At 38.6% G+C, this 21,510-nt stretch overlaps 1 protein-coding gene and 1 pseudogene across 5 annotated transcripts; both read right to left on the bottom strand.

Annotated features, from left to right (window-relative positions):
- Positions 1-6,118: 6,118 nt before the first annotated feature.
- On the bottom strand, positions 6,119-21,427 carry ATXRCC1 (BRCT domain-containing DNA repair protein). Of its 5 annotated transcripts, none has more exons than XM_010251569.3 (8): positions 21,295-21,427; positions 18,159-18,546; positions 17,839-18,027; positions 13,993-14,104; positions 11,992-12,077; positions 11,564-11,677; positions 11,304-11,390; positions 6,119-6,740 (listed from the first exon to the last, which is right to left on the bottom strand). In XM_010251569.3, exons 2-8 carry the CDS (start codon positions 18,351-18,353, stop codon positions 6,402-6,404), a joined length of 1,122 nt encoding a protein of 373 aa, XP_010249871.1. In that variant the 5' UTR covers positions 18,354-18,546; positions 21,295-21,427; the 3' UTR covers positions 6,119-6,401. The 5 variants fall into 5 exon arrangements, with proteins under 5 accessions (XP_010249871.1, XP_010249872.1, XP_088749636.1 ...); XM_010251570.3 differs by having other exon boundaries at positions 11,564-11,674; XM_088893510.1 differs by lacking the exon at positions 21,295-21,427 and adding an exon at positions 20,613-21,153 and having other exon boundaries at positions 11,564-11,674.
- On the bottom strand, positions 7,497-9,098 carry LOC148789631 (THO complex subunit 5B pseudogene; annotated as a pseudogene).
- Positions 21,428-21,510: the final 83 nt, after the last annotated feature.

Below are 21,510 nucleotides of genomic sequence, written 5' to 3'. Positions count from 1 at the left end.
GATATTAGGATGGTGATCAGGGTGAACTTGACCCAACCCTCACAATCCCATTGCAGGATACATAAGGATGGTGGTGGGTGACGCCTAGAAAATCATATCAATGGTGGAAAAGTTTATGCAAATTTAGTTATGTTTCCATTTAATTTGATTCCTCTGGCTTGGATTCACCTCCAATGCTTAAGTGAGGATATCAAGATGACGAAGGGGGCTATTTGATCCGCTCGTCACAGTGTCATGGGGGATTCGAAGGGATGGCGGTGGGTAGCCTTACAAAATTACATCAGTAGTGTAAGATTGATGTACATCTAATTCCCCTTTACACTTTATTTGAATCCTCATAAGTGGATTCAACTCCAACGTCTTAAAGAGCATATCGGGATGGTGATGGAGGTTTAATTGACCCATTTGTCACAATCCCATGGCCAGGGTTGTCAATGGTTCAGGTTCGACCCGATGGACCCATATTGATTAAATTAGTTATAGTTCCAGTATTTTGTCCCAATGGGTCAGCTTCAGAACCTAACTTATTGTCCTAATCATTATCGGGTTGGTAATAGGCCCACCCTTGTCCCAAACCGGTTAGGACCCGACCTGAGGCACATAGTAATTATATATTAAGTATATATAATATTTATAATAAATTAATAATTAATAGATTACATATGATGTACTATTTAAGTAAGATATGTCCACATTGGTCATTTCGGCAGTGTTTCATTCAAAACCCTACCAAAATGACCAATGAGCATTTATTCTTCTCCATTGCAATAACAAAAGAAGGAAGGGGTTGTTGACTGCAACTTCTGAGACTTGAACCGAGCAATGAGCAGTGAACTTGATCACCATAAACTGAATATACCGTTCATCCATCCGTCTGACCTCTCTTGATGTCCATTCGTCTATCTTCTCTTGCCATCGCTTTCCTCTCTCCATTGGTCATGCTAGTTGATATCTTCATGTCTTCTTATTTTTCAAGGGTTTCGTCCATCGTCCATCAATTTCTCGCGCGTTCGTTCGTTTGTTTATTGTTGTCCATCCATATGTCTTCTCTTACAGTTATTTTCTCCTTACATGTATGTCCTCCTCTCGTCGTCCATCTACAAGACTACACAGGTGTTATCTTCATTTTTGTCCAATTATAATCGGGTCCATTGGGTTAGATTCAATTAAGAACCGATCGGTTTAGTTATAGGGGTCTGGGTGGGTACCGGGTCCATGGTTTTTCTTGTCGGTTCAGAATCGGTTCTACCAAGTTTCGACCCATTGATAGCCATACCTATGGCATGATACATAGGGGCGACGACAGACAACACTTACAAGTTATAAAATCAGATCAATTGTGCAAAAGTTTATGTACATCTAGTTCCCTTTCCACTTAACCTGATCATCTAGCGTGGATTCACCTCCAATGTTTACAAGAGAATATTGGGATAATGAGGGGGATTTAGTTTACCCGTTTGTTATAATCTCATGGGGGAAACATAGGGTTGTCGACGGATGATGCTCACATAAATCATATAAGTGGTGTAAAAATTTACGTTCATCTAGTTTACTGATGAGGGCGGATTTGGCCCTCCAGTCACATCGTGACACATGACATCTTGAAACAGCTGGATGACACATGGGCACCGCCTAAGTGATGATTTGGAGTCCTAGATCGTGGTTCATCTTCACTTCAACCTAGCGCCTTCAACCACAACTTAGGTCGGCTAGGAGCACCTCGTCTAAGGCCAACCTTTAGCACCTCGTCACTGGCCGATGCGACTTCGACATGAGGAGGACCTCCCTCGAGGGCTTGCCGACTTGGCTGAGGTCCAGGAGGTGATTTGCGAGTTGCGCTCGACGACAAATTCGATATGCATATCCTGTCACTCCCAAGTTCCTCGGAAGTTGGCCCACATACCAAGTATTCTGGAGGATGATCAACATGCGTGGCGGTTACCTTCGGGGATCTTGGACCGGTTAGGCACGACCTCCTGGAAACCTCAGATGCGGTGCGTGAGGCCCACGCCAAACAATGCCTATATAAAGGCACCAACCCCAATGACACAGGAGGGACACATGATTAAGTACATTCTAGCTCTCATACTTTATAATTTTTAGCTCACAATCTACTACAAGAGTACTAACTTAAGCATCAAAGCGACCTTGCCGGGTTAGCCACCTCGAGTCTTCTGACACTGTATCCTTGTAGGTCTCTTCGAAGAGCTACCTAACTCGACACCCGAGCAGCTCCTAATTCAATCCAGTCAGTTCGACATTCAAGCCTTTATCCAGCTCAACCTCTGAGTCATTAGATATCAGGAAGTAGTCAGAACAACAGGGTGCTACAAAGAAACCCTTCATCATTTACTTTTCCACTTAATTTGATATTTTGATTCATTTGGCATGAACTCACCTTCAATGATTCCAATATGATATCAGGATGGTAAGGGGGTTTGTTTGGCCCGTTCGTTACAATTCCATGGTGAGATACGTAGGGACAGCGGTGTACGATGCTCACAAAATACGATAAGCGGTGTAAAAGTTTACGTATATCCAGTTTCATTTACAATCAATCTAATTCATTTGGCATAAATTCACCTCTAATGCTTCCAAGAGTATATAGGGATCACATTTGGGCTTTACATGGCCTATTCATTACAACTACGCAATGGGATAGGCATGGACGGTGGCGGACGACACTCACAAAATTAGATTAGTGGTTCGGCGTACATCAAAGTCTCTTTTCCACTTAACCTGAGTCCTTTGACACGGATTCACCTCCAATGCTTCTAATAAGATATTGGGATGGTAAGTAGGGATGCAAATGAATCGGATTAGATTCGAATTAGGGTGTATTCGAATCCAATCTTGACACTGTTCATGTAGGAATCGATATGATCGGATCTAATAGGACTCGATTTGAATTTGAATCCTATCGGTAAGTCGGAACTTTGGATCTAATATGATCAGACTTGTTTTCTTTAAAAATAATAAATTATTAAAAGAAAAAATAAATATACTAATTTAAATAAAGTAAAAACAAAAAATAGAAGTATTTTTTTTAATTATTTCATCATAAATGTACATGTTTTTTATAAAAATAAATAAATAATATAACAAATTTATAAAAAATATAATATGAAAAATATATAACATATATATGTATAATATATATCGGATGAGATCTTCTCAGATTTTGGATAGGGGGTGATTAGAATCCGATTCGATTTCTGATTGGGTCATATTATTTGATCCAAAGATTCGATTAGGGGTGATACGAATTCAATCAAATAGGATCGAATCTTGGATTGGATCAAACCGTGACCTGATCCATTTGCACCCCTAATTGTAAGTAGGGTTTATGTGACTAATTTGTGAGAACCCTGCGGTAGGATACATGTATACAACAATGAATGACGCTCGCAAAATAAGATCAGTGTGCAACATTTGATGTATATCTAGTTCCCTTTTCCACATAATCTGATTCTTCTAGCATGGATTTACCTCCAATGCTTCCAATAGAATATCGGGATGGTAAATTGGGTTTATGTGACAAGTTCATCACAACCCTATGATGGGATACACGTAGACAACGACGAACGGTGTCCACAAAATTAGATTAACGGTGCAAAAATTGACCTACATCTAGTTCCCTTCCCACTTAATTTGATTCCTCTGGTTTGAATTCACTTCTAATATGATGAGTGGGGTTTTGGTTCATCACAATCCCGCTACAAGATATGTTCAAACAATGGTAGACGACGATAAAAAAATCATAATAATGGTGAAAAATTTGATGTATACACCACTTAACTTGATTCCTCTGACATTGATTAAACTCCAACGGTTCAAAGAGGATATCAGGATGGTGATGGGGGTTTAATTGACCTGTCGTTCATCACAACCCCATGATGGGATACGTAGGGATGATGGCATAAGATGCTTACAATTTCAGATCAGCGGTGCAAAAGTTTACGTACATCTAATTCCCTTTCCACTTAATTTGATTCATCTACCATGGATTCACATCCAAAGCTTTTGAGAGGTTGTCGGGATGATGAGGGGGTTTACTTGACCGTTTGTTACAATCTCATGGCGGGATATGCTGGTATGGCAGTGGATGGTGCTTACTAAATCATATAAGTGGTGTAAAAACTTATGTACATCCACTTCCCTTTTCTATTTAATCCGATTCCTCTAGCATAAATTCATCTCCAGCGCTTGCAAGAGGATATCGGGATGGGGGGGTTTGCTTAACACGTTCGTCGCAATCCCATGGCGGGATACGTACGAACAACGTCATACGACACTCACAAAATTTGATCAATAGTGTGAAAATTAATGCGACCAATTCGTTAAATTAACAACGACATACGATGCTCTGGTAGGGATTTACCTTCAATTCTTCTAAGAAGATATCAAAATGGTAAGTGGTGTTTATGTGACCAATTCGTCACAACCCCGTGGCGGGGTACATGCAAATGGTGGCGGATAGTGGTCACAATATCAATTTAGTGGTGCAAAATTTGACATACATCTAGAGCCTTGTCCACTTAGGGCCTCTTCGTTTCCTCTTAACTCTTAAGAAGAATCTTTTAACTTTAAGAGAAAAATGACTGTTCGTTTCTTTTGATCTCTTATCTCTTAAAGTGCAATCATACAAATTTTTATTTTCCAATGATACCCCCAAAAAGACAAACAAAAACTCTAATATATAGAGTCAAAATAGATATATGATAATTTTTAGAATTCATAATTCGGAGTTCAGAATAACATTCTCTACATTCAGAATTCAGAGGAAATAAAAGTTCACCATTACCAATATACCTTTTAATGTAATTATTGCACTTTTAGATGTCAGACTTCAAAACAAATGAACAAGCCCTTAATCTGATTTTTCTAGCATAGACTCAGCTCCAATGCTTCAGAAAGTATATCAGGATGGAAAATTTATGTACATCACCCCGTGGTGGGATACATGCAAATGACAACAGACGATGTTTACAAAATTAGATCAACGGTGCAAAAATTTATGCACATCTAATTTCCTTCACTTAATCTGATTCATTTAGCATAAATTCACTTCCAAGAGAGTATATCGGGATGAAGAAGGGGGTTTAATTGACCCATCGTCACAATCTCAAAGGGGATACGTAAGGACGATGAGGGACAATATTCACAAAATCAGATCAGTGGCGTAAAAATTTACGCACATCCTTTTACTTAATATATGATTCCTTTGACACGGATTCACCTTTAACGCTTCTAAAAGATATAGTGACGATGAAAGGGCTTTTCTTGACCCGCTCGTTCCAATCCCATGTTGGAGTACACATACACGGCAGCGTACATTTGGAGGGTGCGCAGGATGGATTGAGATCAACATTTACGAGGACGCCTGGATCCCAAGTCTCATTAGTTATAAGATTCAATCTCCAAGGCTCATAGAGACCACTATGTTCGAGATGGCAGATTTAATTAATTCAAGGGCTCGGTCTTGGAAAGTTAGTTTGCTCAGGGCTTTATTTTTAGAGACTGAAGTGAAGGCTATATTAGAAAATTCCTTGGAGCTAATACTCTAATAGTAGAAGTGAAGGATGGTAATTTCGCTATAAAATCAACTTATCACTTGGTAGCTTCTGAAGTTGTATTAGATAGTTCATACTTCATAGTTCTGCTTCAATTTCTCCAACGGTTTGGGTGTCGTCAGAGTTGTGGAATAAAGTGTGGTCTTTGAATGCCACCCTGAGGGCTACTTTTTTTATTTGGCGATGCTTACATAACTCAATCCCGCTTTGGAACATTTGAAGGAGAGACATGTAATAGACTCAGATTGTTGCCAAAGGTGCGGAAATCATCCAGAGTCTGTAAGACTTAACAATTCTCCCAATCTATCAAAAAAACAAAAAAAAAAGAGAAGATTCTCAAGTAGGGAGATTACCTACACAATTTGACATATTTTTAGGACCATTGGATTGGGTTAATGTTCAATCCAACAATCCATATCAGCGCTATATATACCCCACATGGAATTGGAGTTTTGCTCGGTACTTACCAAGTTTTATCGATAGCGCTCAGGAAAGCAAAACAATGTCTATAGATACAGGCCCATGTAATCATGCAAGGCTCAATACATCGAAATCAATCATTTGTCAATACTCAGCATTCTGGAAAGCAAGCGATGCTTGAAGGAAGATGATTTCTAATATATAAACTGCTACTTGCCAGAAATTGCCACGTTACTCTGAGATAAGAAAAATCTACGGTTAAAACAACAGAAGCAAGTACCTCAACCCAGAGCCCAGAGTCCAGAGATTGTCATGGCTTTTACTCATACGGTTATAACCCTGCAATGATGTCAATTTTCAGAAGGCAATGATTTTTTGGGTGTAAATGTATCAATAAAAGAACATCTATCATTTACAAATTTTGGGAGCAATGGTTTTGAAAGCAAGGTCTATTTCTTCTTCTGTCATTTCTATTGTTTCATCACTGTCATATGTTTCATTCTTTGGCATTTCAGCCTTCCTATCAAAATCCTTGCCATGTTCTTCATTGGTCTTTGATTTTTTCTTCTTTACTTCAGAACAATCCTCCAAACTGTCATACTCTATCCTGTACATGCGTTTGCAGGTCAGAGCCTGTTGATAAAGATCTTCCTTTGAGGCTGAGCTTGCACAGCTTCTGTCGAGCTTTGCTAACTCTTCGACCACGTGAGGGACAAAATTCCATTGCTCAGTGACTTGCCGAATATCCTGCAAGCAACATTCATTGAGTACTAACTGAAAATGCAAAGACCATGCTTTGTAATATTCCTCAACAGTTTATTTTCCATCAGAATATAGGTTTCTAAGCTTTTACTGCAGCAATTATTTGTGACATTTTGTTACTGTAGGAAACAAGAAACTTGGAGAATTGCATGCATGAAGTTGGATCGGAACCTAACATTTGAGGGGTCAGAGTTGTTTAAAGTATCCATCTGGTTTGGTTGATGTAGGACAGAAAGAGAGGTTGCATAAATCAGAACGGAAAGCCAATGGTCTAAATGTGGCTGAAGGGTAAATTCTAAGGAAAGATCAACAAAGAACTAAATTGACTGGAGAAAAGAAAAAATGCTGACAATGAAGTAGAAATATGGTTTATAGCTGAAAGAAAGTGGTATTCACAAGATGTTATGGGCCCGGGAATAGGATCTCATCACGGGTCGGTCCACGGGGAAAACCTCCTGTTTTCCCTTGCCCTTCCCTCTGCGTACAGACCCTATTGTGGTAACCTAATGGATGATTTGTCCAAGAGATCACCCGAACTCTCCTCACTCTTTCCTAGACTGAAAACTGAATGATTTTATTCCAATTCACAGCTCCTTAAATAGGAGATTACAAGAGGTAAGAGTCCTCCTTGTAGGAAGACTCCTTGATAACTAAACTGCTTACAGATAAGATAGATAAGACTCCTAGATAAGACTAACTAAACTGCTTACAGATAAGGTAGATAAGACTCCCTATTCAAGAAGGATAAAAACTCCCTAAGATAAATCAGACTCTATACTAATCCTTATTGGAACAGATAAGATAAGAGTAAGAAAGCAGATAAGATAAGGATAAGGTAAGATGAACTGTGGCTAGCTAGATAATCTGATGAGGGTCCCACGTTACTGCTGCTGCCGGCAGCGGTACTTCTTCCCCACGAATGCGTCCATAACATTACTCCCCTCCTGGACTACGAGCTTGTCCTCAAGCTCAAAATCTGGATATGTGGCGTGGAACTCTGCCAATGGGAGCCATGTGGCTTCGGCCGATGGTAAATTACACCATTCTACCAAGACTTCAACAGCAGCACCAACAAAGAGCTTAGTTGACTGATGGGGAAGCTCAGTAATAGTATCATCAGGAAACAAGTTGCATAAGATGTTGTTTTGAGGTCCTTCTTGAGAGCCATCAATCCCAACACATACAACATTCAACTTCAATAAGTATTCAAACCTCAGAGTAACCAGTTTTGCAGGCTTGGGATTTGAAACCTCATCATCATGTATATGAAGGATGATTTTAAGAGGATGAGATCGATAGATTCCTGATTGGTCAAGGTTCTCTTTTCCAGTAACCTTCTTTGGCCGCTTTCTCCTTCTTTGGTCCTCCTCTTCCTCATCAGGCGCATCATCCTCCAACTTATTCATTTCTGTATTTGTAGAAACATCATTGTTCTTAATTGCTTGCTGGTGGGCAAAGGCTTGAGCATCCTTCATGCTTCCTATAATTTCCAATTCAATACTCTCCCCAAATGCCTCCTTCTGAGCCAGCAATTGTGAGTAAATCACATAGAGTGGAGGTGGCAGTAATTCTGCTAAATTATGTTGCTTTAATTTCTTTGTATGCAGAACCCCTAGTTGGTGTTGGACAGGCAAGGATGCTTTCTTCAGAGATTTCGGGAGACTTGAAAGGAACTTCTTTCGGTGAGCAATGGTCTCCATAAGGCTTTTCTTGTGTTGCTCCAGTTTCTCATGAAGTTTGCAGAGTTCTTTTCGTCGGAAAAGCTCAAAATTAAGCCGCTTTAGCATCAGGTCATGTGCACTGTCTTTTGATAGTACAGATCCTTTAATATCTTGAGGGGCTGAACTGAAAAACTCTTCCTCAGGCACAAGTTCAATATCCGGATACTTTGACTTGAAATCTTTGCGCACCTTTATGGCTTCCACAAAATGAATTTTCTCATACATCAAATTGTGGAGCTGCAATGTAGTGAAATCTACTGGTGCCTTAGCACGTTCTGTTTCTGCTTTAACACGATCCTCTTCTAGCAATATAGAACGATTTACCTTATCCCGGTCATCTGTCCGTTGATTCCGAAAAAACTGCTCACAGTGATACAGCCAGCCTAAGGGGTCTCCGTTGCCGTTGTACGACGGGGATTCCAGCCTGCTGTACTTGGGGATGACTGCGGCTACCGGGGCGACGACCTGCTGTTCGTCGGACGATTCCATCAAGTCTGGTCGGCGGCTGTTTGTGGTTATAGCCCCTTCTGGATTCCTCTCCTTGTTAGAGAAATACGATTCCAGCAAGCGTCACAGCTACCGGACATCGTCTTTGACCTCACGAACCTCCACGCTGGTTTCCACGAGCCTATGCTCCAGTTCGTGGACCCTGGATCATAGCTGCTCCAGATCTCCCATGACGGTTGGCTCTGATACCAAAATGTTATGGGCCCGGGAATAGGATCTCGTCACGGGTCGGTCCACGGGGAAAACCTCTTGTTTTCCCTTGCCCTTCCCTCTGCGTACAGACCCTATTGTGGTAACCTAATGGGTGATTTGTCCAAGAGATCACCTGAACTCTCCTCACTCTTTCCTAGACTGAAAACTGAATGATTTTATTCCAATTCACAGCTCCTTAAATAGGAGATTACAAGAGGTAAGAGTCCTCCTTGTAGGAAGACTCCTTGATAACTAAACTGCTTACAGATAAGATAGATAAGACTCCTAGATAAGACTAACTAAACTGCTTACAGATAAGGTAGATAAGACTCCTAGATAAGACTCCCTACTCAAGAAGGATAAAAACTCCCTAAGATAAATCAGACTCTATACTAATCCTTATTGGAACAGATAAGATAAGAGTAAGAAAGCAGATAAGATAAGGATAAGGTAGGATGAACTGTGGCTAGCTAGATAATCTGATGAGGGTCCCACGTTACTGCTGCTGCTGGCGGCGGTACTTCTTCCCCACGAATGCGTCCATAACACAAGATTACAAATAAATCAGGAATAGTAATTTCTATATAATTGATTGGTAACTGAGTTTTTGGGTTTCACCTTTATCTGAGGCTTGCCAATTTCTCTTTGTACCTGCTTTTTCCTTTTGATTATTGATTAACTTTCAATGATCATGATAATAAGCTTTTTAGTCATTGATCAAAAACACAAACCACAGTAGGATATATGCTTTAAACAACCATTTTAAGAGTGCTCGCAAACGACTCTGGATCTGCTATAAGTTCAATGTTGTAAACATTGCAGCAAACATAGTATTTCGTTGTGTGGTGTAATCAGAACTTGCAGGTAGTTTATTTAGCAGATCTTTGTTCCATATTCATTCTTGGACAATGGTGGGACTGGTATAGCTTAGTATCTGTGTGCTCCTAGTGTTGCTTTTGTTAATTAACCATTTTGGTGGATTCTCCTCAAATCTCACCAGGTATTGTGCCTGACACCAAGAACCAGGCTCCACCACCTTCACCTCTTGCCCTTGGCAACAAGGATCCTTTGTTTGCACCTTCTCTCCTGGTTCCTCCACTGGATACCAGTTTTCCTTGGCTGCCTCCACCATCAGATCAGGCTCATGTTTCTTTCCCCATAGTCTCCTGTTTATCACTGTCAATCACCAGTGACATTAATCACAAAAGCAAAGATGTGAACACAAGTGCTGCTGCACGGTCAAAAGGCTCCTTTAGCAGATTGAAAGGGGGATAGAAGGCTGGAAGAGCCATCAGGGAAATCATTGACACTTTTAGATGGTTCCTTAGGTCTCATTTACTAGAAACACCAAAGTAATGACCGAGTGCAATAAAGGTAAACTACAAAGAGAGTTTCTTCTGGGATGGTCACAATGTTCTCTTCATCAATGTGTATCATCAGATAGGACAGAGAGAGAGATAGGAGGGTGACAGTGGCAATGAGTGAGATAGAAAGTTGAGGTGAACTCCTCCTCCTCCTCATCATTATACAGGAGTGGTTGAACGAGGGAGAGGGTCACATGAGGTTGGGACAACCATTGACATTGGGTTTGCTGCAAAATTTGTAGCATTGAGTTTATAGAACTGTACTCCTTGCAATGAGGTGACTAGCAGGCAACGAGACCCATCTGTGTATTGTTCACACAAAAAATATCATGTAGCTGAAAATCATAAAAGAGTGGCAAGACTAGGAATGATAAATTGGGAACAGGTGGATTATGAATGACTTGAATATCCCAAATATGTGACAAAATGAGGGAAAAATCATCTGAGATGCTTGATGCTTTGGCCACATGCCTAGACAGCTAATGCCTGTACAAGTAAGGATAGACTTGCCGTAAGTAAAAGGCTCTAAAAAGGAGCAAGGGGGGAAGGCCAAAGAAGATGAGGACTATAAGAATTTTTCTAAGGACTTGCAATTTGACAGAAGACATGGCTTTTGTAGGGTACAGAATAGTATTTGTGTAACTGAGACTAAGTAGTTGGGATTAATGCTTGTCAAGTTCTAGCTCAAAAAATGCAAATTTGTTTGTTTGTTTATTTAATTAAACCTTATAAGGAGCATATTACCTCTTTGAAAGAATACATACCTGCTTTTGCTTAAGAGCCTCTATAGTGTCTTCTAAACAAATGATGATCCCTTCTGCAGCTATTTTCTTTATTTCAGAAGGCTCTGGCTGAACAGGACATGGACTACAATCAAGTTCATGGGGGGAAAACAACAAAAATATGCACAATACTGGAAATACTCCAAAACGAATTATTGTATATGCAATTAAGTAGGGGGCTTTCAATTATGATGAAGAAAAATACCACTTCATCAGAATATGAACAAGAGAAAACAACTCACTCTCTCTTCTTGACTCTCCAGCCATGAGATAGTTCTATTCAAATCATCTATTGCCCACTTTTTCAGTTTAGATGGAGAAAGGTGTTTTACAACTGGACTGGAAGTTTCCGCCTGCTTTATACAACATAAATAATGTATTTCAACAAGTAAACATAGAAATTAGTGTGAAATATTAGATGAAATCAACTTCTTTCCCTATGGAAACACCCACTCTCCAGAAGGTTTTGTCCCAGTAGGTGTTCAAACACCTCAAGGAACACCTCCCCCCCCCCCCCCCCCCCCCCCCCCCCCCCCCCCCAAAGTCTAATTATATAGAGAGATATGGTTATTACTTATCAAAAAAGAAGATAGAAATGATGCTAAGAAAAAATGCCATAGTCAAGGAAAATGAAAGGTATAATGATATGATCAACATTGAGATTCAACACCTTCGAAGGTGCAGAAATACTAGTTTTTGGATGTGATCTTCTTTCAACTTTCTTGTGAGGTTTTCCAGGCGGGCTAGTTTCTTGATCTGCAAGAATCCATGGGTCTCAGAACATAAAAAAGGAAAAAGAAAAACCTCCTTAACACATACAATTTTTACGTTTTCTTAAGAACACTAGAAATCCAAAAATACTTGGTCAAAAAGTAACTCTATTATACTACTTCTTAGAACAGAATGAAAATTTCATTAAAATATGAGGGTGCATGTACGGGTAATGAGTATTCACAAAGCAAGAGATAGACAGAAAAAAGGGAAATCTCCAAATAATATGCAAAATTAAAAGAATGACTTCCAAGTGAACAGAAATCACAGCCACATCTTTCTCAGCTACCAAACACACCACAAGGCAACAGAAAATTTTAAAAACTACTTGTTAACCTTGCTACTTCTATCCTCAAACCCTCTCTCCAAATCTTATATCCCCCACTTAACAAAACCTTCAACAACCAATAGCCCTTTTAATTGACCATAAAAACTTATTGCCCCAACATGATTACATCCTTGCTTCATTTTTTTGATCAATATACATCCATGCTTCATCCTTAATTCATAACACTACTACATTGTTTTTGATAGTAAAGGAAATTTCATTAAATGAAAAAGAAAATCAAGTTTGATGAAGAGCTTTCACCATATAGAACAAAAGATACAAGCACATCTCATTGCAAAATAAACAAATCCCCAAAACCAATATCCCTAATAAAAAATTACAAAAGATCCAAAGTTGTCCACAAACTTAACCTCCTTGAAATCAGGTGTGCAAGTGCCCAATAACACAACTACATTATCCCCAACACCCAAACCCCGTTAACTTCAAAATTGCAGGCTTCTAATTAACCAGAGACCATAATTGTTCTATCCTCAAGATGCTAACTTAAATTCTCATATGACTTTTCAGATTATAACTTTTTATCATTTTCTTCCAATTCCAATGAACTCTTCACTCCCTAAGAAGAATAATCCAAAACTCTTACTCATTTCAATTTCTTTATCAATTACTCCTTTTAATTCCATCTTTTTTTAATCAATCTGAACATACTGTACACCCTAAGAATACAAGTGGGGAATGCATGTTTATTTTATGTAGTGTTAATAGTGGACAGAAAAGATAACAAGTCCGCTTTATGTGGTCTTTCTGCATGTTTTGAAGCCTTTCATAGAAGTGAAATACCAAGGTTATATGGTAATAGATATGTTTTAGAAAAGTGATTTTGCTTAATTTGTAATGTCAATTTATATGTTCTAAGATGCATTTAAATTTGCCATACCTTAGTTACATTGGATGATTGGAATGACTTTTTTTGTCTCAATTGTTATTGCTTTCGAATCCTAGGCATTCCAAGGATCAGTTTTATCTCAAAAAAGAAACTTGAAGGCTTGGACAACCACTAATTATCTTATTGCTCTTTACCAATACAAAATATCATTTTTTTTTCAAGTCCAAGCATTATTAATCAATCTTGCCGAGTTTATTGTTTCCTTGTGGGCTGTCATCATTTTGTCAGTCTTCTTCTCTATAGACAAACATGTGATTGTTGGGAGCGGGGATGGGGGGTGGGCAGAGGAGACAACTATCAGTAGGATCTTTGACAACATGGCAACAACCCCTGACTCCTGGGGCAGGGAACACATCTATTACCCTTTCTCTGTACTTCTGCAATCATTCCATGGTTTCGAATCACTCATATTATTTGACAAATGTTGCAATAAAATTCAGGTTTCCATCTCAAATTTTGGCAGATAGATCATAGAATTCAGTTCAAGCACCAGAAACTTTGAAGTAAAACCTCTCTATCCTTCATATAATCACCAATACCAGAGGAATAATAATGATTTCAACATGCTGGGTGGCAAAGAAGTAAAGGACAAAAAATAAGGTATTTGCATTATGTGAAATAAAATCATCCATACTCCTAGTGGAAAAAATTAGAATTTATATTACCTTGGCTAATGTCATGGAAAATAGGTTGTTTCCGCCATGGTTTTCCAGCATGCATGAGGTAACTTTCAATAGGAACAAGCTTTTTCTGGTTGTAACAGTCTGATATCCATCCCTGGTGTAAGAAAACATTAAGTCATCGAGATTATTATCTAGTGGGATAACATTCTAAGGGTAAGGCCCAATACATTCAAACATGAATCTGCAGCTATCACTGGTTCAAGGCAAGATTTCTCCATTTTCAACCTGACTAGCATTTCTTCTATGTTTGACAACAATGCAATTTCACAATTTATTTATAAAAAAGTTGCTATTCCACAATTCACATCAGGGTTAAGAAGCCTAACCACTTATTAAAAAGCAAATGGGACTGGGTTACAGTTCACTGGTCTTACCACTGGCTCTACCTAGTCCTAGCAGCATATTGTGTCATAAATAAATTTATTCACTAAATATTGAAAATCATAAATATTAAGGCTAATTGTACAATACTGTAGAAAATAGGTAAAAACAACTATTTCTAACAATTTCCTTCTAATCATATATGTCAATATTATAAAATGGACAAAAGTGAATGGTTGAGGTGGAAGGGGATTCAAAAGTAGTTATTTCATGGGCAAATTCCAACAGGGGTACTCCTTGGACTCTTAAGCATGAGCTAAGGGAAGTGGAAAAGATTGCAAAGATGCTGGATTTAAGTGGGTTAGAAGGAGTGCAAATCGGCTAGTTGACTCCCTTTCTAAACAAGGGGTTATGGGGCAGAAACTGTTCTGGACATCTATGTAATTTGGGTTTGAAAGTAAGGAATGACACTCCTGTCATGAAGTTGTATTAACCATTTCTATATTCTAATTTAATAAAATAAAATTTAGGGAAAATTCCCGATCAATACCCTGTACTTTGGCTCGAGTGACAATTTGGTCCCCAAACTTTAAAATGCGACAATCCAGTACCCGAACTTTCAAAACGTGACAATCCAGTACCTGCTGTTAACTAGTCCGTTAATCAGCCGTTAAGTGACATTTGAAAAGTAAAAAATGCCCTTCAAATGTCATCTAATTCTCTTTATGAACCATCCAAATATTGACAAAAAACTCAACAGTCCCAAATCCTAGCCTCTTCTATTCAAAAAAGTTGGTGACTGTTTAGAAGAATCTAAAATTTGGGACTGTTCATTTTATTGTCAATGTTTGGATGCTTGATAAAGAGAATTAGATTGCATTCTTAGGGCATTTTTGACTTTTCAAATGTCGCTTAACGGCTGATTAACGGACTGGTTAACAGCAAGTACTGGCTTGTCACATTTTGAAAGTTCGGGTACTGGATTGTCACATTTTGGAAGTTCGGATACTAGATTGTCACATTTTAAAGTTTGGGGACCAAATTGCCACGAGCCAAAGTACAGGGTACTGATTGGGAATTTTCCCTAAAATTTTATTTTTTGCTTATAAAAAAAAGGACAAAAATGAACAAAACTACTTTTTGATAGTTGAAGGCCATTACCCAATGTTGGTCCCAGCTATTTGGAGTCTCAGGAGGGGTGGACTGGATAGCATTTGATTGATAGCATGAATGTGTTGTAGCCATGTGAACTCATTATTCAACATGTTGGGACACCCTGGTATTTCTAAGTTGAAGTATGGTGGTGGATTCTAGAAGCAATCTCTGTTTCTTCAAATGTTAGTAGGTTGTTAGCATATCATTTGGGGTAGCAACATCAAGATGCACTCATTGGATAATTTGGGTTTTTGTTTTAAAATAGCATGTCTATGTTTTAATAGAGAGTCACAAATAACTGTTGTAACCATGTGAACACATTGAAACCAAATCACCCCGGCAAGCATTCACTGGGTGATTTGGTCGACAGCAAGTTGTGTTTGATTAATAGCATGCTCGTGTTCTATCCCTCAACTCTGTTCTGTTAACTTGTGCAGATTCAAGGCAGATTAACACCCAACCTGCCACTATCTTGCCAATGAGTGGCACCAACCTTTCAATGTTCCAGCATTTGTTCTCAAACAGCCTTCTACTCTTTTCTTTCCAAATGATTCAACAGACGGCAAAAGGAATGCAGCTCTCTACACTACTCTGACCTTCTTGCACCCTCTGATCCTCTGAACTCCCCCTACCTTCTTAAATGACTTGGGATCCCATAAAATCACTAAACCCCCATAGGCGTTCAACTCCAACCACTCTCCATTACTTGGACCCCAAATTTCATTTTTCAATCTCAAGTTCAAAAGTTTTCAGTTTTGTTTCCTTCAACAACACCACCTCTGGTTTAACCTTCCATAATGAATTCCTCACCACTGAACTTCTTCTTTCCTCCTTTGACCTCCTATCATTCCAAGTCAAGAGCTTTATTGATGAATTTCTCATCACTGACCTTTTTCTTTCCTCCCTCAACCCCCTAACATTCCAAGTCAAGAGCTTCATCCCTGCCTTTAACTGTTTCCAGCCGCACCCAACCCCACCCAAGCATTTGACCCCTCAATCTCCCCTTCGAAAGCTTCTTCCTGAATTTCCACCTCGCCCCAAACCTCACCCCCTTCAGCCACTTTCTTCTTGTTTCATTCCTCTTTCCTGCTCTTCTTGAAGTGTTCAAATGCTTTTTGTGTGAAACCTCCACCCAAAAGAAAAGACCAAGAGATTTGCCCACTGCAACTTCCCTCTCCACTAGTTTGTTTATGTTGACACTTCCACTGTTAAAATTCCCAATTTCTGAAGGTACATTACCCCCATTCGTTGCTGTGGCCTCCTCTCCCCCCTCTCAGCCTCCATAAGTTATGATTCTTAGGCAACTGATATTGAAGTTTAGAGAGAAGATAAAAAGACCATAGCATAGTTTTTTGAGAAGAAGAGCCAGCAGAGTTCCTATAGAGATAACATGGGTTTCAGAAGGGGGCCATATGGCCAATGCAATAGCAATATACATAGAGCTCCAAATTTAAGCTTTAAATGTAGGCTGCCATACACCACCTACTCCTCAATTTTATAAACCATTCTTCTAAATACATCAATAAAATGTTTTGATCATTACCAATCAAAACAAAAGAAAAAATCCCATGCATGGAGCACCAGCAGAAGATTGTTGGACAAAAGTAACGCTGAATAGATAGAAATTATCAATAGGACTTCATGATATCACGAGTAATAGGCCTCACTTTTTTATAGTCCATTTGTTGAATTATATATCTGTCCATATTATCCAATGAATAATGCCCTTACCAGGACCCTAATCTGTCCTAGCTATCTGACAATTCAAAACATTAGAATGATTGGTAGTATCTAAGGCTCAAGAAATATGAATAACTAACACATAAAACTAATGTCACTAATCGGAAAGCCAAACGGTACACATAAATAACTTCACCAATTGGAAGATTAGGGTCATTGAGTTAATCCCCTCTCCTTCTTTACTATGATTAAAACAAGAGGAGTTTGTGAGATGAAAGCATGAAGAAACAGATGCTTCCACCAATTTGGGTCTAATGGGTTTAGCTATAAGTCTCCATTAATGCATGATGGGACATCACAACAAATATATTCATTTACTGATACTTAGCTCCATGAGATCCAATGCAACCATGTAAGGTAAATAAAAGGAAGAAAAAAGGGCCTAGAACAAAGTGAATCACTGCTATTTACTTGGCATTCTTGAACAAATTACTAGTAACGTAGAAGTCAGGTTATCATTAGCAAGCAAGGAAATAAGTTAGCCACCTAACAAATTTGGTTTGTCCTCAATTTTAAGCCATCCATCTAAAATGAAGAAGGGAATTTTCAAATGCATAGCACTCATAAATACTAAAGATTAAAACTTCAGACAAAAGTCAGAAGATAGAGAACCTTTGAAACAATTGTTCCACAATCCGCTTCAACTTGTCGAAATTTTGGGGTATTTGGAAATGCACACACAAGAAGAGTGCAAGTTGAGTTCCAATCAGGTTGATATTCTGCTCCCATCTCAAGTGCTTGTGACCGCAATACACTGCGCTCAGGATTAACAAAGCCTGACAACACAAAGACCACTCCTTCCTGCCAAATGAAACATTTAATTTAAGCACTGGCTATAAACTAATCTGGCATGCAAAATTCACATAAAGAAAAAAAAGATGCTGATCTAGTGATAAAATCATTAGGTTTCAAAGTTCATTTTCCCTCTGTACCAGAAGTTTTGAGAAGTTCAAGGTGCCCAAGCTGGAAATGTCCTCATCTCCCTTTTCAGACTTTTTGCTGGGTTCAGTTTCTTTGGAATGAACAGTGCCACTATGACATTTAACATGACTTGAAGCAAGCTTGGCCTTCTCACGCTTTACAGGTTTATGGCCACCATTACTAGGGCTTGGTTTTGCATCTGACATGACTTAAAAAGCTTATTCAATACAGAATATTCTTCTATTAGACATAAAAATGAAGACAACAAACAAATTGTCCATGAAAGAAAAAAAACATAATAGCTTCCATAAAAAAACAGCCCTTTGCTATGCTTTGTTGCCTCTGATGCATATGGTAAATTTTCATGTATAGCCAATTGAGACTGTTTTCCAGCTTGGCCTGAAAATTCAACACCAGTGCAAAACTGAATAAGAGCAAACAAAGATCTATAATACCACAAAAGAATAACCAATAATAAAAGGAAGCATAGATTCAAATAGGAACCAGATTAATTCACCCTAAATGAAGGGGTTTACAGTATCAAGAATTAATAATTTTCTTTTCATCATTGTTATTGATCTAAAAAAATAAAACAGGAACCAAGGCCAAGTAGATTTGATGTTTATATATTTTTAAATATTAATATACTGTTGAATAAGATGATAGCAATGCACATGGAAGTTGGAACAAAGTGGAAGAAATCCTTTTTTTCTTAACTTTTCTTTTCCCCATTACCAAATTTATTGGACTACTTTTTTCCTTTTCTATATTTTGATCAGCAAATATATTGTACCAAAGTAAAAGTGCAAGTGTTAAAAATGTAGATGCAAAGACTGAGACTTGAAATAAAAGGAATCTGGAGCTATTCAATGATCCCTTAGGTCCTCCATACAATATTTACAAGGAATATCCTCAATTTGGTAGTGCTCACAAGCCATAATACTTAAACACCTTTTGCATACATGTTTTGCTATGATATCATAACGATACCAATACTATACTATACTGCATACATACTTCTAGAGTCAACAAAAAAATGTAAATCATATACTGCACACAGATGCCTTGACAATTTATGAATTTGCTTCGTCAAAAATTTATGTAAATAATACTTAAATAAAGGTCACTGTAAAAACCTTGTAAATGTTTTAGGTTTTATTAGATTTTATGGTACATATTTAAAAATTTAGCTTAAGAAACTCAAGCTAAAAGCTAAACAATGATATACAATGGAGAATATTCATATCCGTATCCATTTCTAGAATTTTAAGAAATGTATGAGTCATATTCAAGTTTCCTCTGTTGGTATTTGTATTTGAGCATCTCTGATCATGATATTATCAACCAAAGAGTGGCCAATACAGAAACTAAATAGAACAAGAAGTTCACTTTGGATACAAAGATACCACTTCTCTAGTTTGGTGCCACAGCCTCCATGTTCCACTCAATTTGTTTCTACCCTCATCCAACCTACTACAAATATATGGAACCACTTTTTCCTTTTTTTTTGTGCTTCTTGGTGAAGCCAAACAACGTGGAATATTTATTAAAAATGATATGCCCATCATCGTCACTAAGAGCAAGAGTAATTTGGGCTTGCATGAGAGTGGTAGTGCTGTAAACTATTTGGAATAAAATAAACATGAGAATCTTTAATGACCAGAGTAAGAGGTGGGTCTCTTTATAAACCTCATGGTTAGCTTGTTAGAGTGGCTCGTTGGATATTTGTGAGGATTTTAAAGAGGCTCAGATGGATGCCAATTTGAGGGTTGACAAATTGAGGTTGGGTTTGCTCAATAAAAAAGCCATATAGCTCTAGGTCTGTGCTTGCTAGGTAATTGAGGACTTTCAAGAGTTACAATTCTATCAAGTCTTTTGGGACCAGTGGGGTGGGAAACTCCCTTGAGGTAGAGCTCCTTACCCTCCTACAAGGCCTAAGGTTGGGCTGTTGGGGTACTAATCTGGATGGAAAGGTTTGTGTAATTTCTAAATCACAGAGGTACAATTCTGTTAAGCTTTTTGGGACTAATGGGAGAGGGAAACTCCCTTGAGGTTGAGCTCCTTACCCTCTTACAAGGCTTAAGGTTGGGGTACTAATCTGGATAGGCTGGTTTGTCTAGTTAAGGGGGCAAACTAGTGGTAATTAGATGAGTATTATCATCTCAAATGGCCCTTGGAACCTCAGATTTTTGCTATGGGAAGCAAAGACCTTGGCTTCACTCATGACCTGCTAGTTCAGATGGACCCCAAAGGTGGCCAATGCTTGCATATTTCCCTGGAAAGTCTGGGATCCAAAGGCATGAACAAATCAATGATGAAAGATATCCATGTACTACCGATGAAGTGCTGCCATACCCAAAGCAATACCATGCAATTTAAGGAGAAGATGCAACCGTCTTATTTTGAACATTGCATTCTTACAAAAAAAATGATAATTGAATAATAGAGAAGAAATTCAATATTACTCTCCCGTTTGATGTCAAACGATCAACAGCAAGAATTTTGTGTAGGAATCCCACCCACATGAAAAAAAGAAAAAGAAAACAGGACTTAGATGGGACCTCTGCTGACCAAATAAAATTGCGAAGGTAGATGAATGTTCTTGTTTCCTAAAATAGATGGGGACAAAGGAAGATGTAACAAAGAAAATGGGACAGCTCTCTAAACCCTTACTGAGCTGTCCTTTCTTTTTCAAGGCGAGATGTCGTGCTAACTTAATCATTCAAAGAAAATAAGAGAATGACTACCCAATTCACAGAAATCACTAAAGACCATTCCTTTCACCATGCCTGTAACAATGGCAAACCCACACACAAAAGATTTTCGCCTCACAGTTTCCCTTCCCCAAAACGCATTGCTCCTCCCCTTCCCACATTGCATGAAGTTACATAACCAGATTCCAACGTCCCACCACAAAGCAACAAAATTTGCGCTTTGTAGGCATCAGTTGCTGATATCGAAAGATTTCGTATTACCATGCACCATTCCATGCCGTTTGTTGAGCATGAATTGGGGTTCCACAAGTAACATATGATTGAGATTTGTGACGACTGCAACAGTTTGTGCATTTCGAGTTATGGAAGACTTTGTTGCTTCTATGAGAACGCCAAGTTAAAAAGTAAAAATCACAAAGGAAAAAGAGAAGACCTCAGACTTGTGATATTTTCCCCTTCGTCAGTTCATGTTCATCGAGTACCCGCCGTTTGTTCGATGATGTGCTGACTGGTGACTGCTGGTGAGGTTAATACTTAACAGTGAGCCCTGGGTTTTCATTCAAAACGGGAAGACATGAATTTTATTTCAACTCCTTCACCATCTATTTTTAAAATCCCCCTTAACTTCCTTTTATTTCATAAAATTCTC

This window comes from Nelumbo nucifera, chromosome 8, assembly GCF_055504915.1.
Source record: "Nelumbo nucifera cultivar China Antique chromosome 8, China Antique-T2T, whole genome shotgun sequence".
Lineage (NCBI taxonomy): Eukaryota > Viridiplantae > Streptophyta > Magnoliopsida > Proteales > Nelumbonaceae > Nelumbo > Nelumbo nucifera.
This window is presented reverse-complemented; position numbering and strand designations above follow the sequence as displayed.

Excerpts from the sequence above, each read along its gene's own strand:
- ATXRCC1 (XM_010251569.3), bottom strand. The coding sequence starts at position 18,353 with ATGTCAGATGCAAAACCAAGCCCTAGTAATGGTGGCCATAAACCTGTA. Across the intron at positions 11,678-11,991 it reads GTATTTCTGCACCTTCGAAG|CAGGCGGAAACTTCCAGTCC; the intron begins GTGTTGAATCTC and ends TGTTGTATAAAG. Across the intron at positions 11,391-11,563 it reads TGGAGAGTCAAGAAGAGAGA|CCAGAGCCTTCTGAAATAAA; the intron begins GTGAGTTGTTTT and ends TGTCCTGTTCAG.